General features: G+C 41.9%; 1 protein-coding gene across 3 annotated transcripts; it reads right to left on the bottom strand.

Annotated features, from left to right (window-relative positions):
* Positions 1 to 4,315: 4,315 nt before the first annotated feature.
* On the bottom strand, positions 4,316 to 15,342 carry HEY2 (hes related family bHLH transcription factor with YRPW motif 2). 3 transcript variants are annotated; one of them, XM_037139620.2, is made up of 6 exons: positions 15,095 to 15,341; positions 13,102 to 13,180; positions 12,891 to 12,974; positions 10,330 to 10,411; positions 7,547 to 7,961; positions 4,316 to 7,227 (listed from the first exon to the last, which is right to left on the bottom strand). In XM_037139620.2, exons 1-6 carry the CDS (start codon positions 15,175 to 15,177, stop codon positions 7,158 to 7,160), a joined length of 813 nt encoding a protein of 270 aa, XP_036995515.1. In that variant the 5' UTR covers positions 15,178 to 15,341; the 3' UTR covers positions 4,316 to 7,157. The 3 variants fall into 3 exon arrangements, with proteins under 3 accessions (XP_036995515.1, XP_036995512.1, XP_036995514.1); XM_037139619.2 differs by having other exon boundaries at positions 7,146 to 7,227; positions 7,320 to 7,961; positions 15,095 to 15,342; XM_037139617.2 differs by having other exon boundaries at positions 4,316 to 7,961; positions 15,095 to 15,342.
* Between the last annotated feature and the right edge of the window lie 2,502 nt (positions 15,343 to 17,844).

The following is a 17,844-nucleotide window of genomic DNA, read 5'->3' on the forward strand; positions in this document are numbered from 1 at the left end:
TAGCTGGGCTGATAATCAAATTAACAGAGCCAGAGTAACAGGAAAAGTGTACAAAGTTAATTGTGGAAGGACATGCTGGGGATGTCATAAGACCTGAAACCCAAAACACTTTGGGCAGTTGAGGTTTATAAGCCATTATGGACAAAGGAGAAAGGGGGCAGGAGTCTGAGATTTTGGAAAAAACAGGGAATTTGCAGGTAGCTGAGGAAGAATGAAACCCAAGGGAGGCTTGCCGGGCAACCCCCAAACAACAGCGCCCTGTCTGGACACTTCCTGTCTAACGCTAGCTAGCTAACCGGCCCCTGTCTCTTACCAGCTACCAGGCACCTGTCTGGAAGCTTCCCCTCTAATACTAAAGTGAACATGTTAAGATGCGCCTTCTGTCATGACTGGTGTGGCCCAGTGGGTTGGGCATTATCCCACAAACGGAAAGGCTAACAGTTCATTCCTGGTCAGGGCATATGCCTGGGTTACGGGGCCAGACCCTCAGCTCGGGGGTTGTGTGATAGAGACAATTTTTCTCTCCTTCTCTTTCTCCCTCCCTTTCATGGTCCCTAGCAAGCAAGCAAACAAACAAACAAACAAATAAATAATTTATTTTAAAATAATAAATAGAGATGAATGAATGAATAAATGAATGAATGAATTCCCTTCCTGAAGCAGGCCTTTCTATGTGAATCAGTTGGTCAGGAAAGGGAAAGGGTCAAATGTTCTGAGTTCTTTGTTTCTTAATAACTGGCTTCAAATCAATATCCCGAAAGTCACAGTTCGGGGTGGTAAAAATTTGGCCCCCTTCAATATGCTTAAAAAGAACAATTAGACAAACGACTTTTGCTGTTTCTCTAACTCTGTCATATCCTGGACACAAACAATGGTGAACTTTGCTTCTCCTTTTCTCTCAAGCTCCTGATACCGGGAGCGAGGAAACTGCCTGCTGGACGTGGTATTTGGAGACCTGGTTGAATGTATTTATTTTGATTTACTGCACTGGTGTGGTTTTGTCTTTGGCTCCTATAATTGGGGTTTGATGGTCACACCGAAGGAGTCGCTTTGTTGGAAGAACTGGTCAGTGGGCCTTGTCATGGGTTTACTACTAAGACCCATTCCTATGATAGTTATGGTCAGGGGGCCCTTGCGTCGAAGTCTGTTTCCTGGGGGAAACTCATAGAACTTAAGCCTGTTAATGATTCAGCAGCGACGGACTCATGAACATCTTTTTTTGCGGGGGCAGCGTACTGAACCTTGAGAGGGGGCACAGTGGCCTTTCGGGTCTCCTTTACTGTATTGTAGTGGTAAAGAACATTTGTTCCCACAGGCAACACTCGCCCATTGAGCTTGGCAGTACTCTCATCAGGCACCAGGCTGTGTATAGGTTTTGATGCTGATACCACAGCTGATCATTTGTAGCGTTCTTTGCACATATTTCTGCTCTTGGAAATATGTCAAGATAATAAAACAAATCTAAGTGGAGGCTTATGAGACCAAAAAAATGACTGGCTTAGTTCCTCTTTAGGAGGTGGATTGTGACTGGGACATATGAGAAGAATGAAATATGGTCCATGTGCCTCTGTGATTTGCACTCCTGACGGCGAACACATCTCCATCACCTTGCCAGACCCTAAGGGAAGGCTATTTAAAGAAGCTGAGCTGGGACAGACTGGCCAGAACAGGGAAGAGGCCAGCGATTGCCGGCCCAGGGGAAAGTCTGCACAAACTGGGTTGCACAAGGCTCTAGCCGTATTGTTTTCATGGAAAAAAAGTGTTTAGCTACTCTGTAATTAAGAAAAAAGGTTTAAAAAGAAGTGAGAAAAGACTTAGGAAGCAGAGTTTTATACTATGGTAAGTAATCTTCAGTTTGATACTTTTTAATCAAGAGAGGAGGGGTTAACTCAATTACTCAGCTGTTTTCAGAGTTTATGACTAATTATTAAATTTATCACCTCACTTGTGTAAGTGGAAGATTATGAAAATAGCTATTCTTTGCAAAATATGTTTTCTTCCACGTGAGAAAATGTGACTTTGTGTTTGGTATAGTGAAAACTTAAAATGATTACCATGCAAACTTAATGGAAGAAACTTTAGCTTTACTTGACAAAGACACTCAACCACTGTCGATCCTTTAAAGAAAAAAGTTTCTAAGGCATTCTATTACATTCATATACCATTTCACATGCATGAAACTATTCATTCCCACAGACTAATACAATAACAACAGAGGTTAAGAAAACAGAAAATTCAGTTCTCAGAAGACCAAGAATTTAGAGGCATATAAAAATGTCTCTGGTTATTAGATTTTTGAAAAATGATACACATAGAAACTGTTAACTGCTATAGAAAGTATAATTAACTGTAGGATGGAGTTTAGATTTTTTGAACGGTGCTTGCTGATAAAGAGGATTATTAAAGTGAATGGGTTACTGGACAGGTCTTCACAGGCTAAAGGAAGAATGTTATGACATGATGGACTTGGAATGTATAAACGTTCAGTATAACTTGCCCCTTAACTCTCTTATCTTTTATTGATGTATCCAAGGAAAGACAAGATTTTTTAAAAATCAATTTTCAGATATCTAGTCTTCATGCTGTACTATTTTGATTCATCTCTATAGTAAGTAAGGCAGGTGTGACTGGCTTAAAAGCTGAAAGTTCAAATTAGGGAACCGACAAAATTTTTTTGTTGTTCTTTTCTCATCTTTTCACATATTAAAAGGGTGATATGGTGAAGGTTTTTATACTAATACTGTAGCTGATTTACTTTTGTCATTAGTTCAAAGTGATCCCAGGCAGACTGAAATATTTTTGGTTAGTCTGAAAGAGTCTGAGTCTAAAAAGGAAATGTCTAAAAGTCAATGGTATGGGCTCAAGAATCAGACAAGTCTGGGTTGGGTCATAGCTCAAACTGTTAGGCATAATCTTCGACAGTTAACCTCTTATTCTCCAATTCCTAATACATAATATAAAGATAATAATATTATATACTCTATAGGACAGTTACGAGCCTTAAATAACAGCTTTCAAACACTTAGCATGGAACTTACACAGAGACCAACCAAACAGTATTAACAGTTAGTATTACGTTTTCTTTTCTTTTTTTGGATCTGTGACTCATAGTGGGTTCTATCAGTTATACAGCAGAGGACTCAATTCTCTGACCAACCCCATTTCTGTCTGTTACTCTGAAATTAGAAGGTGCTACCTGGTACCTAGGGAATCATTTCTCATATGCCTGTGGTGCTTCAAACAAGTGTCTATGGAAGCTAAGGGACTTTTCTCTTTTGGTAAGCTCCCCCATTGAGTTCAGAGACTTATCCTTCCAAAGAGTATGGGCTACAGTCACAGTTTATGATGCCATATCTGCTGTAGTGCTGTGCTGCAGTGGCTGTGCTACTCACATCAGTTATTGCTTAGATCTGAAAAGGATGTAAGGAAAAGAAAATTCCATTCTTCAGTAGAATGCAGAAGTAGGATTAGTCCCATTGTGCAATAAATACATTGAAAAGCTTAAAATACATATCTATCTTTAGATCGTTAAGCTTACTAAGTCATTCCAGATTCTTTAATTTGATTAAGACCCTATCTTGATGAGATATTTTTAAAGCTAAATCAGCAAGGTTTTAATCATCTCTCTAGCCATGGATCTGAAAAATTGAATTCAAGTACAATATTATGTGATAGTATTGCCTCAAACCCAAATGCATTTTTCTTTCTTTTTTTACTCTGGAAATTGGGGTATCTTATGACCAATTTTGGTAACCACCAAAAGTTTTAGTTTTCTGTAAAAACTGACCTTCAACCAACAGTGTATTTTGCAAGTGGTGGGAACTTAGGAAAACACGAAATTCTAAAATCATCCTGCTTGTGTTGGTGTTACCTAAAGTTATTTCTCTTACTTTGTCTTAATCATCGGTAAAATAAACTCCTTTAAGATATAAAGGAGATGATCTCAAGGCTTCATTAAGGGTTTCGATGCATATGTATATGGGGGTCAAACAGCTATCACTCTAGTTAACAGCTGGACTTTTTAATGTTTCAACATTGTTTTAAAAGTCCATAGATTTCTCAACTATGATAAGAAATGTCCTATTTGTAACAGTGTGATTCCACTGAGAGAAAAAGCCTCCCTGACCAGTTCCAGAACTGCCTTTCCTCATCCTCAGGGCACCCACTTCTTTCGAGGGTCCCTGTGAAAGCCAGGGCAGCAGCCATACCTGTTCACTGTTCCGTGCTACTACACAGAGTCCAACACCTGACACATATACAGCATTCAGCCAGGTACACAGTAGTTATTCAATAAATATCATCGGGCTCACTGATGTGAAATACAAAACTGTTCTAATTAGGTATACATATAGCTTTTAACATCGGAGAAAAACAACTTTCTACATGTGTTCTTTCCCATTCTGTCCCCTTTTTCCTACCAAAATTCCTGTCAGTTAATTTTGGGACCAACTTTTACACAAATAAAAGTCATCAATAAATCAAACCCTAAATGTTCGTTTTGTCACGAACTATGAAACCACTTTTTTTGTCCATTTTGGTAGCAAGCATGAAAATCACCATACTTGAAGATGAAACACCACTTTCAAAAAAACATTTGACCAGAGATGAAAAACTCAATGGTCAAGTTAATAGGAGTGAAATGTGATATTAAAAGCTGATGATGTGAAACACTGAGAACAAGTAAAGCGACTGAAATTACTGACAATGATTTTCTTTAGGAACACTGACAACCCTTAGCAATTAGGTGGTATGCAAATATTTAAATAAACTGACAAATAATAACCCATATGCAACTGGGAAGAAAAAATATAAGAAAAAAACAAAGAGGAAGAAAAAGGGAAGAAAGGAGGAAGGGCATTTATCTTAAAATATTTAATCCAAATTTTTTTTAAAATCCTGATTTCTAAAACAGTTTATATTCCAAAACAGGAAAATAACTCTTTAAATGCTGATATTACAATTGGCACAGAAACAACTATTAGATCTTAAATAAAAAATATTTCTATGCCATCTGTTCAGAAATCATGGCTAAAAAACAAACTTCAAATAGTACCAAATCCATTTTCTTATTTGCTACCTAATTCCATCAGAGCTAACTGAAGATTTAATAACCACGGAGCTTACAGACTGGAGAAACAAGACGATCTGTTTTGGCTAATTTTTTTACCCACTTCCAGACAGAAGAAATTAGATAAACTATAACTTGATTTTTAAAAACTAAAATAATGTAAGAAGCCTCCCACTTCTTCCTTTAGCTTTGAGCATAAGTGAAATGCATAATAAAAACATTCTCTTTTATTTTTCATATGCTTGGCCCAATAGCTTCAGGAACTCTGAAATACTCTTTCAGGCTTTATTGAATGAGAAATATATGCATAGTTTCTACAGCATCAAAAAGAAATTTTCATTGAGGTAGATACAGGGTCCATCATCAGGAGGCATCTGTATGTCTATCATGTATGCATGTGACTTTTACAAACACTCTACAAATGTTTTTGAGTTACAAAATGTATGACACGTTCTAACTTATTATTCTGTGTTCGGTACACTATTATTTAGACTTCTTGTATTTTCACTTTTCCAAGAAACGTGGTTAAGAATAAAAGGCAGAGAAAACTGATCACTTCCTGCCTTTAAATAACATCCCATCCAACAATGTTCAATTGATTTACAAGTTCAGATAAATACTATTTTCAAGCAAGCTGTGAATTATATCAGATGCCTTTGAAAGAGAGAAAGAAAAGCCATGGCTTAACTCTTTCATGAAAGAAAGCTTTGCTTGAAATTCATATCAACTTTCCATTCTGCAAAGCAGTTCATCCACATAAAAATAGTAAAAAAGGACTCCATTTAATTAGTGATATGTAGATTTTTGCATAGAAAAAGGTTACAAATGCAAAAAACCCCAAAAAACAAAAACAACCCCCCCAAACCATCCCAGGTACAGTAATTTTAAAACAAATATTTAAAAGTATAATTTTGCATAATGTTTAACATTCTTTTTATTGCTCTCTCCACACAGCAGAGAAATGAAGTGCATAATAATACATGCTGTGTCCTTATCTTTCAAACATAAAATCTCATGTGTTCAATTTCAATGTATTAAGAGATTATTTTGTCATTAAACAAAATAGACAAAACAAAACCAAAACATCATTATGTAGCACTAGTCTAGGCATGGACAAAACTAATTTATGTACATCGCATCGCATACATTCATCTTGATTGGGGATCAAATGCAATCTTAAACTTGACAATGAACATTTAAAAATCGTGGCTTTTCTTTTCCCAATGGCATCTATCTCCCTGTGTATCACCTCCAGAAATGCAACTTCTCCCAAAAGGATGGTAAGAAGAGATAGTACATTATCAGGACAAAATGAAGAGGATAAATATGTGAAAGTAGTCCAAATGAAACAATAAATTAATCTAAGCGTTTACAAACTGGCATTTTAAGGTTGGCATGAATCAGATAGCCTCAGGTGTGCACATAGTAGGCAAGCGCTCCTAGGCGCAGTGTATAAATGTATGGTTTAGATAAAGAAGCACCACATTTAGAGCCAGGAAAAAAAAAGGTGCCTCGCGGCTCGCAGGCTGGGCAGAACGCTTGTTACTCTGAGCACTGAGGGAGTAATTACATATACCAATTCACTGCTGAATGTTGCCACTTGGCAAATCTGTACAAAGAAAGCAAACTAAGATAAAACTAGGCCTTTCAACCTGACAATTATTTTCAGCACTCCTTTTGGCCAATAAAAACCTGTTGGTTTCAACGGGGTACTCTTCTCTGGCATTGTATGTCTGCAGCTTAACACAAGCCTGCCCCCTTAACCTAACTTCTATGCTCTTTACGTGTGCAATGTTACATGTTCAAAAAAAAACTTCACTAGCTCAGGCACTTATAAAACACTTATATATATATTTTTTCCATCTAGTTTCAACAGAATTCAGTCAGGGCATTTTCCTTCTCCAATGTAGATATACTGATGCACTGCCGGATGGTACAGTCTGTATATTTTCCAGGAAAATTGTAAATGGAAGCAAGTGTGAAGTTTTCAGAAGTTGTTGGTGTCAGTTACCAAGCTGCCTTAAACAATAAAAAGAGGAAAAAAAGGTAATACCACATGTCCACTTCTGAGGTTTGTGTCCAAATAGCTTTATTGTTGTTTTGTGGATCTGTAGACATCCGTATGGCTACCTTCAGGGTGCAGACGTTTTAAGCTGACTCTGAAATGAAGGAAATTCAGTTACTTTTGCAAGAAGTTCAGTGAAAACCTAAAAAGCGCCCACTTCTGTCCCCCAGGGCCGGTAAGGTTTACTGTTTGTTCCACTGCTTGTCTGCTGAGGACTGGACGTGGCTGATACCGATAAGGGCGGGCTGATGGCTGTGGCGGCGGCCACTGCTGCGGCTGCGTTTGGGGGGAGCATGGGGAAGGCCCCTGCGAAGGACAGAGGGAAGCTGTGTGCTGCGGCGGTGGCTGCTGCAGCGGCTGCGTGGACAGTGGCTGAGAGGGACAGGAGGGAAGTGGAGAGGGGTGGCACACACGGGGCAACGCTGCCTGTGGACGGCATCCGAAGGGCAGAATCTGCGTGGGCAAACGTGGCCGTGAGGAGGGCGGAGCCGTGGGCAGAAGGCACTTCTGAAGTGGTGGAGAGGCGACAAGGCGTTGACTCCGAGGCGTGGAGTCCGTTGGGTTGGAGCAGGGCTGCGGGGAGATGGTGGAAGGCCGCAGCCCAGTGGTGCGGGTGGAGCGGGTGGTGGTGGTGGGCCAGGGAGGACGTCATGGCCGCCGCCTCCCGCTGCGAGGCGCAGGTGCTGAGATGAGAGACGAGTCGCACTCGCAGTGGATCTGAGGAGTCCAGGCCTTCCACCGAGCTCAGGTACCTCGCCACTTCTGTTAAGCACTCGCGGAATCCAATGCTCATGAAGTCCATGGCAAGGGCATGGGCATCAAAGTAACCTAAAGGAGGTTTGAACCAAGTGGTGGCCAGGAGAGAAGAGAGAGGAAGGAAAAAATGATCCAGTTACTAAGAGTCCCACCAACTTTATTCCACTCTGTCCTTCAGAAGTTATAAGCGAATGACAATCCTCTCTGAAAACGATGCCAACTATTTATGGTTGTAATTTTTGCAGAAGTTAAGGAAGTTTACTTTGTAACTCATGTGTGTGACAACTCTAGCAATGCTATATACTACAGTTGTTCTTGCAACCAAATATCACAGTGGGGGGGGGAATTAAGAAGATACGTGTTTCAAATGCTTACAGAAAAAAAAAAGGCATCTCTCCTTTAGTGAAATGCCCTAAGTTGACTAAACTTCTTCATGGTAATACAGAGTTCCAGTCTGTCTCTGTCACGTGACTTGGAGATTAAAGGGTCCTTACAGCAGTTGTGAGTCTTGGAAGGTGTGAGCCCACACGTTATCCTGTTGATGACTGGTTTAATGACCTGGCCGTCAGGCCACTTATATGTGCTTGCTTGGAAATGTGTGTTCATAAACTATTCTGGGATGAATTTTAGGACTTTTCAGGTAGCCAAGAATAACAATCAAGATGGAACTCAGTTTTTATGAGAAGGCATAAGAACAATGTTACTTTTTAGAAGTATACCTCAGGCCAAATATTTGAAACCCTGATAAGGACTCTCAGTCTTGTGGTTACCAATGCCAAGGGAGGCACAGCAATCCAGTGACTGTCCTTGCACCATCGTTCACTCAGTCGGCACCCCCCCATACCCTGCGGCAGCAGGTGCAGAGGCGGCTTCAAGGGGCCAGCGGGGCTCAGAGCTCAGAGCTCTTGTGTGCAGGCTCCACTGTGCAGCAGTGCGCTCCTGCCTCTGGTCTTGGGTGCGGCAGCAGCCAAGCTGGGCTGCATCCCTGGTTTTTAAGATTTCACTTAGTTCTCTTCCCCATTATGTAAGAATGTTCGCATCCTACGTGTTGGGTTCCATTTTAAACAGTAGAATTTTTTTTAAAAGAGTGCCCATTCATTCAGGGTCATTCCCTGAGAAAGTGCAACCAAGGTTAGGCCACACCATGTGGGCTTGCCCATGTTCAATGATCAGTCCTACCTGACACACAAACATCCAAATACAAACAGGAGGTCAGAGGCGATCTTTTTCTCGTTTTCTTCTCTCCCTGTTCCCCAGCTCCCACTAAATCAGAGCTAGGACTCAGTCTAATACAGCTATTCCGAATGAAGTGACTCCAGGGTTATTTTCATTGTTGCTTTCGGATCTTGGTTGGTCTTGGGTTTAGAGGTGATGGTCGGGGCTGTGTCCCACAGGTCCTCCGCAGTGTGGGCTTTGTGTAGTTAAAATGCTGAATTACTCCCGTACCAACTGGTAAACAGCTACTTGCTCCAATGCCCTGTTCCTGCCACGGCCTAGGGCAAACTTTGACACTACAGACTAAAAAGGCTGAGAGTAAGCCCAGCAGCACTTAGTCCTTGTGGTATCCTGTCCTTACTGAATTGTCAAACATATTAAGTAACAGCCTTGGCTAAGGTGAATAGCAAAGGCTTGTTTGAAGGGTGAAAAAGATACCAAAGGGTGAAATCCAGTCTGAGTGAGAAATGGGATGATAAAATCTGAATGAATATTACAAGCTTTTGCAATCTCCAGTCTATGTTTAGCATGAGGTAAGGGTCTGTCCCTGACCCTCTGAACAACTTTCCCAAACTCACTATGGAACACAGGGGACATCTCTCCAGGGCACTGGGCCTAGGGCACCTTCTCCTGCTTGCTCTTGGCAGAAATGGCTGCTCTATTAACAGTTTCCAGTAGAGATTCACTACCTACACTTCAAATGCTGTCTGGTCTGAATCCAAGACCAACCAAAATCTGAACAGAACAATGGAAAACATTCTAGAGTCACTTCCTTTGAAAGCTGCATTATACTGAGTTCTAGCTCAGATTTCACGGCGGGGTGGGAGGGTGGGGTTGGGGGCAGGGAGAGAAGAAAAAGAGAAAAAAGGTTGCCTCTAACCTCCTGCTTCTGTTTGGATGTTTGTGTATTTGTTTTGTCTTTCTGTACAGATTCCAGCGTGCGCTTCTGAAGTCCCAAACAAATCTCTGACCAGGCAGCTGTGAATGAAGCTTTACTCCCACAGTATTATGAAAGCAAACACAAGCCCAGGGTCAAGTGCTTCTTTTGTCCCAGAAGTTCTTTCCCACGAGTTCAATCCTGCCATTAGCATTGATTTCCACGGCTTTAATCTGGGACCTCCTATCTCAGCTTGTTAAAGAACTGTTCAACTATGACTTCCTTACAATTGTGGGGGGGGGTGGAAAAAAAGAAAAGTGGAGGGGGGAAATGAAGTCACCTACTTACCTTTACCCCCAGTTGCTTGAAGCATCTTCAAATGATCCACTGTCATTTGTAATATTTCAGCTTTTTCTAACTTCGCAGATCCCTGCATTAAAAAATAATAACGTCTTATAAATCCTATCAAAACTAATTAGGAACATTTTATACCAGGTTTTCAATTTTCCCTCTCACTAGAAAATTCTAAGTTTAATTTTTTCACAGAAAAATCTGAGTTTCTTCCAAACTTTAAATGAAAACACTAATTACTATGTCACACCTAATGACAAATATTTGTCATTTTAACTTAAATTTTTTAATTGATTTGAGAGAGAGAGAGGAACATCGATTTGTTGTACCCATTTACGCATTCATTAGTTGCTTTTTGTACATGCCCTGACTGGTGATCGAACCTGCAACGTTGTTGAATAAAGGCAACACTCTAACCTAACTGAGCTACCTGGCCAGGGTCATTCAACTTTTAAAGACTAAAAGACATAATAAATATTTTTTATCATAAGAATAACTATACTTCCAATATCACTCAACAAAAATTATTACAGCTGCAAAAATCTCAAAATTTTGCATCCAATCAGTACCTTGGTTAATAGTATACTTAATTTTTATTACCATTATATATAGAACATCCAATAGTCCTATATGATGTTGAAATCTAGATCACTTGAATACAACTCTGGAGGCTAAGAAAATAGAATCTTAAATTGTTGTTGCAAGTATATATTTTTTAAAAAATTCTAGTAAGTGTTTAAGGTTAAGTAATTCATACTAGACCACCAGTAAGCGGAACCAAAAATAAAAGGGAAGATTTAGTATTTTCCCCCATAATTACCAGCAGGTGTCACTGTGAATTCCAAGATGATAAATAAGAAAGAATAATTTACTACTAATCTAGTAAGTATCAGCAATATGTAAGGATATTTAAACCCTTTTAAATAGTTTTTAAATTTTTTCCCCATTACCATTTAGTCCCCTTATAAAAATGTCTTGGAAATGTATTTTTATGTTCCCCCTTTTTAAAATTAGGCAACCCCTGGAAACCAATTGAAAAATCTATCACCTCAAGCTGTCTCAGAGTGCTGTGGGTGGCTTCTAATTTCCTGGAAGAGCTAAATAATGAGAGCAATATGTTTCTCTGAAAAGGAAACTGAAGTTTATGCTCTGCTTGGTTTGTGAAAATTATCTGCACAATGCCAGTTGTTTAAACTGTTTGAAAGAACACTGTTCTAAATCATATTGTGACAGAGCCAGTTCACTACGTGTTGGTGGCCAAGCTTTGCAAATGAGAAAGTCTGTGTTTATGGTGACTGACTACCGCACAACTGAGGTTTGAGGTTTGCTTTTAAGGTTTAAGTCGACATTTAAGGGGGAAAAACAAAATCTAACATACCAAAAGAAAAAAAAATTCACCACACGAATGGCTCCTCGATAACTGTAAACATTTTAATACTCAAAGTAAAAATATCACTGAATACTAATTTTTCATTTTCAGCCTCCTGTCATTGAAAGTGCTACTAATCAAAACTGTAATTTCTGTATTACGTTTCCTTAATCAAAGACAGTTTCAGCATACAGAATGGGTGCCTGTGTTTCTCATACAAATGTATAATCAATAGGATATTACATCTTGTACTGCCATCAGTGTTCAATGTTTCCATGAAGATATATAGTAGTTTCAGTGAAAATGACTAATGGTAGAATTGCAGTTTCTGGATAATTTCCAAGGGCTTTATAATGTTTGTGGCTCATGAAATAAACAACAAAATGAAGTAAACAAACAACTGCTGCCTTATACTCTATTTAAATTAAATTGGAAGTATTTTCAACAAGGGTATGATGTCACATTCTTTGAAAGATGCTTTTAGAAATCTATGCCATTAGCTATGGAGGCAGGAGGAAAAACCACTTTTACAAAACGACAAAGTAAGATTTACACATCTGGCTTCCTACTCTTTTAAGTGTGCAAAATCAAAATCTTTTTTTTTTTAAGGAATACTTACTTGAATTCTGAACGGGGCATAGTTTTTATTTTAACCAAACCTCCAAAAAAGATGCTTTGAATTGATCATCATTGTGTTAACCCAGAAATAAAACCATGTGGGTTGATCGATAAATTTTATTAGTATTATTACTAAGGAAATAGAGCTTGAGATGTTCCTTCCTGGGCTTTCATCATTTTTAAAAATAAAAAAGCTTACTTTTTAAAAAACTGAAACAAAAAAATGAAATTTCACATATGAATCTGTTTTTTTTTGAAGAATACTACATACATCTTGGTTTTAAACAAAACCACTACTGGTCTTCATAGAAAGAACAGAGAAAGCATGAACACTGTTACCCTTAAGGGAAAAAGAAGCTCAGGAATGAAAATGTTTTTTGACTTCACCATGGATTATGTTTTTAATAGTTTTGCCACAACAAAGCATTTTACTGAAATCACTGCTATGTGCCAGATCAGGGCACATACACCATTATTTTAATGAGCTTTAACAGGAACCCACATTCCCTGATGAGAGAATCTGATTTTTTGAGCTTTTTGGTTGGAGTGGTCAGGGGTGAGGGTGGCTTACTTGTTTTTCAAACGCTGTTGGCACCAGTCGTCTCAACTCGGACAAACTGTTATTTATCCGATCCCGACGCCTTTTCTCTATTATCTATCCAAAAAAAGCAGAACAACAAAAATTTATGAATACACAAATCATAAAATGCCTCATAATGGAAAGATATAACTATTACATGTTAGGCTGGATTGCATGAAATAAAAAGAAAAAAACCACATACCCCTCTCCTTTTCTTTCTTGCCATTATCTGAGATGTTGTTGTTGGAGAATTCGATCTAATCACAGAGCTAGAACTTTGCCTATGAAATAGGAAGAGTATATCAGGTGCTACATTAACATAACAATTGTTTCTTCGGAGTACTTTGATGGCACCCATTAATATTGAGAATGACTGCAAGTTCAGGTCTGTGTTACTTTATTCTAAATTCTTGCTTTACTCTTCACATACTTTGCTTTCAGCCTGTATTTTCCGGTAGGATCATGCTCTTTATTTCCCCCAAGCTTTAATGAGTATTCCAGATGCCAAATCAATTGGCAAAAATATCCCTAAACTTTTATTAAGTCTCCCAGTGAAATAATTATGGGCAGTCAGGGTGAGAAACTAGATATTAGTACTTCCAACTTCTACTCATATATGTTTCTTTAAAGTCAACTAATCTATAATGGCAACCTCTTTCCGGTCAGGCATACTGAACAAAGTAAAAGCTATTTTAAAATAAAGGCCATGTTTAGTACCACTATCAAGCAGATACACAGTCACCACGTGTCAAACTGTTGTCTCTAGATGCAATCTTAAAATAAACTGAAGATATCTATTTCAATTAGTCATATTTCACAAGGAAAAAATGACAAATTTAATGTTTTGTATACTAATCTTCCAAAACAATGTCCCAAATTATATATGCCACTGGTAGGAAAATTAAAATTAGATCAACTACTAGGTAAATGTTTTACTTTGAAAATGAAATGTGTAGGTGCATAACTTTGTGTCTTGGATCCGAGCTTAAACCTCTCGGAGCTGCAACTAATCTTGAGTTTCCTCATGAAAAGATATTTTATGTTGAAAGTTTAATAAAATCTTATTTTGGTACTTAGAATTTTTGACATCCTTTCTAGTTTGTATCTGCTACACCTCATAATTCATAGATCCTATGCTTCTTTATGTTCTCAGATTCTCTGGGTTCCTATTATTTGTTCGTTTTAGAAATGTTGCACACACCAGGTTCTTATTACCTCATCTTCTCACTTCTGGATCTTATTTCTGAATTAACTGTCTTCCTCATTCCCACCCCTTGTCAACTGGTTTCGCCTTTCACATGACATCTTCTGTTTTTCTGATCTTATTCTTTGACACAGAACATTTTAATAATTAGAAGATACATTGCAAACAACGTTTCATGTAAATATCTTTGCTCTTGCTGATTTCAGACTTTTGTTTGTATGTATTAGAATAATAGCACTGAAGGAACAAAAACAGTATTGAAAGTTTTCCAAAGGTAGAAAGAATTTTGCTCTTTGAGTGACAGCTGCAGATAAATAATTAAGGTGCTTCTGGGAATGCCCATTAGAAGCAATTATCATTTGACCCGCCTTGGCACTAAAATGCCTCAGTAATCTCCCTCTGTCACTGGAAACTAGAGGTCTGGCTTCTGTGATCAAGACCACCATCTTTTCCAGACTTAAGAACGAGTAGTCAAAGAGATGATGTCCAATCTGTCACTCACTCTCCTGTCAGCCAAGTCACACACAGTCAACCTGGAAAGCTCAACCTAGTTAGACGTGACATCGCAAATTGCTTTAATTTCTCCAAGACAGCAAGTTATCTTTTCAAGTCCCTTTAAAAATAAAAATTACTTTGTTTTTCCTTTCACTTGGCTCATTTTTCGAACGCGCCCCAAACAGTTTCAGTGGCGGTGCGTCGACAGTCGGGACCTGTTTGTCCGAGGGCCCTACACACCCTCCCTCGCCAATTCCTTCACTTTCAGTCCTGTCCCCGGTCCTCTGCGCACCACCCCTAGGGTGAAAACCCACATCCCTCGCTCCACCCCAAAGCAGGCTTCTGAGAGCCCATCACTCAAGAGTTTCTCGAGCAAAACTTTTCCCGCTTCCTTAGGACGCCGCAGAAAAGAGTCCGAAGATTTCCAAGGACCGCTCCTACACAAAGCTCCCCGACGCCTCGGGCTCCGGGCAGCTCTCGCAGAGCCCGCGCTCACCCCGAGTAATTGTTCTCGCTCCCCACGTCAATGGTCTCGTCCATGTCGCTCTCGGAGGTCGTCTCCTCGCAAGGGCGCTTCATCGCGGTGAGGACCGCGCGGGGCGCAGCCCGGCCGGAGCCACGAATGCCGAGCGTGGCACAGCGACCTCCCCGTCTGCCTCCTCCCTCCCTGGGCCCGGGGAGGCGCAGCTCCGGCGCCGGCGCGGTCTGCTCCTCCGGGCTCTTTCCCACGCCGCTGCCCAGCTCCGCTGCAGCAGCCGGCGCCGGCCACGCCCCCCAAGCGGGCGGGGCCACCTCGCCGGTCACCCGTTCTGGCCCCCGCCACCCCAGCGGGTACCGCCCCCTCCGGGTCGGCGTGGCCTGCAATTGGCTGGGGCGAAGGGGCGGGGCGGGGCCGCACTCGAGCTTGCTGGCCGCGAGGCTTAGGCTGAAGCGTGGGAACTCAGCCTCACACCTGGGCCCCTGGAGCTGCGCTCGGGACGGGAGAAGCCGTGGCGAGCGCGAGCGCCGGGCTGCTCTCTCTATCTAGGGAAGAGCGCAGACGTGGGCGCCCGCACCGCGAGGGCGGACCGGCCCAGGGCTGGCGTTTGGACCTCGGGCCTTGGCACTTTTTCTCACCCCGCCGCCTGCGGGTAAAGTTTCAGTCCTGAGTTTAAAGAATAACCCCAAGCGCGTGGCTGAGTTTGAGCGAGTGTGTGGTGACGTCGGGAGGCGCCGTGGCTTAACCAAGCCTCCCCACTGGGCTGGTCTTGGCTGGACCAAAACTGCTGACTGGCTGACCCCGGCGGTCACATTTGCCCTCTGGGGTTTTTGAAAACCTTAAATCAGAGTTACTTTTCTCCCCGGCAATTCTTGAGGCTTATTACGCGGCCTCTGGGCTGCGAGCAGATAAGCACGTGAGTTTTCTCTGCCAGGTACCTAACCGCTGGCGGTCGGTGGGTCTGAGGTTGCCCCCCACACGATTTTCAATTTGCTCTATGTCATTTATTTCCATGTGTCCACTGGGGCTGTGGATAGTGGATCCCACTGAGTAGACCGTGCCTGGAGTTGCGTCTACTGTGGTGGCAGGAAGGGCTAGAGCAATAATGCGGGTATTTCAAGGACACAAATTTGGTAGTTTTTCAAGTTCGAGTTTTCGGGCTTGGATTATCAAGATAATTTTAATTTTCCACTCTTCCTGGTGTGTGCAGTCGTAGCTGTAATTTTAATTAGAATCCCGGACGTGAAAAATCGCTCTGAAAATTGAATTTCTTTCCTAAAGTTCGAATTCGTGCCCCGTTTTCAGTGCATCGGAAACTGCGGGTTGTAAAAACTCTAGATGTGCTTTCAAAACATGTTTTCAAGCTTCTCTTTACATGCTCTGCGGTATTTTTGAACCGGCTACGCAGATGTGCCCCCGCGAGGGCAGCCGGGGTCGGTTTGCCAGCGCGGGCGCTGCGGTATGGGGAGGCGAGAGGCGGGCTGGTGGGGGTCCAGACGGAGACTCCGCTCGTTGCGCCTTGACAGCTCCGTGATTAGTGGAAAAAAGCCTCCGCGAAAGGGCCATCAATCAGTCTCCACCGCCCTTCACCACGGACCGATTCATATTTTCCTGGGGATCTGCTGAGGGCGTCCCTTTGACTCTTGTCTATCCCCACACCAGATCCGCGCGGGACTGGGAGGAGCAGGGGAAAGGATGCAACGCAAAAGACCGGGCCCGGCGGGGGTTTGGCAGGGGGAGAACGGGAAGGATTTGCAGCCAGAGTGTTAAGCCCTCATTAAAACACAAAACCTCTTTCCCACACGCCCTCTGCTTTTTTGTACGCTCCCCACCGCCGTGCCTGCAATAACCGTGTGAACAGAAACCCGAAACACTCCATCCTGACTTCTGAAACTTAACCCCAGGCAAAGCACACAGTCGGCGGGGGCCGGGCGAGGCCTGCGGTGGCTGGACAGGGTCAGCTCAGGACAATGGGGCCTCCGGAGGCGGTGACCCAGCCCACCCCTCCCCAGCTCTGCAGTCTGCCTTAGGGCGGGTCCCTGTCCCGCGCAGGTCTCAGGCTGCAGCACAGCCGTTCCGAGCGCGCGTCCCACACGTTCCGACCTCCCACGACGCCACCCGGCTCCCTGTCCGTGCCGCCCTTCGAGTGAAGAGCCGGACGCTCGCGGATCCGCCGCCCCGTCTTCTCGGAGGATGCGCCTGTGGCCAGTTCGCACAGGCCGCGTGAGAAAGCTCCCCAGCCGGCCTGGCGCGTACTCCACTTTAACAACTTCAAGCAAGGGCTGTAACGTTTTTCTGAAAGCGAATGCCCACAGGTGCAATTAACGTTCGCCGCGCGAGCAAATGAGCAGGCGCTTGCAATGCCCGGGTCAAAACCCGAGATCGTTGTTGAAAAAAAAAAATTAGTTCTTTTTCACTATTCTGGTGTGTTTGATTGCAATAATTGATAAGTAATTGCAAATAAGGGAAAAGTTTGCTTCCAGTAAGTTTGCTTCCAACTGGGTATAGTTTTCCCATATTCTATTTAAAGTCTCAACCACTGTTCCGTGTTATAAAGAAAAATATAGCCAGGATGTTCGAAAACCACACATGGACTTAATGTCGCTTAAATATATCTTATAAGCAAACAGGATCATATTCTGTACCCTGCGGTTAGAACAGTGCAGGGTACACGGTAAGCGATATGTAAGTGTTAAACGAACGAACGCATAGGGCCAAAGAAAAATATCGGCGTTTTGAACACCCTGAAAAGATTCATATGATCACTT

This window comes from Artibeus jamaicensis, unplaced genomic scaffold (assembly GCF_021234435.1).
Source record: "Artibeus jamaicensis isolate MK-2021 breed Jamaican fruit bat unplaced genomic scaffold, CSHL_Jam_final contig_387, whole genome shotgun sequence".
Lineage (NCBI taxonomy): Eukaryota > Metazoa > Chordata > Mammalia > Chiroptera > Phyllostomidae > Artibeus > Artibeus jamaicensis.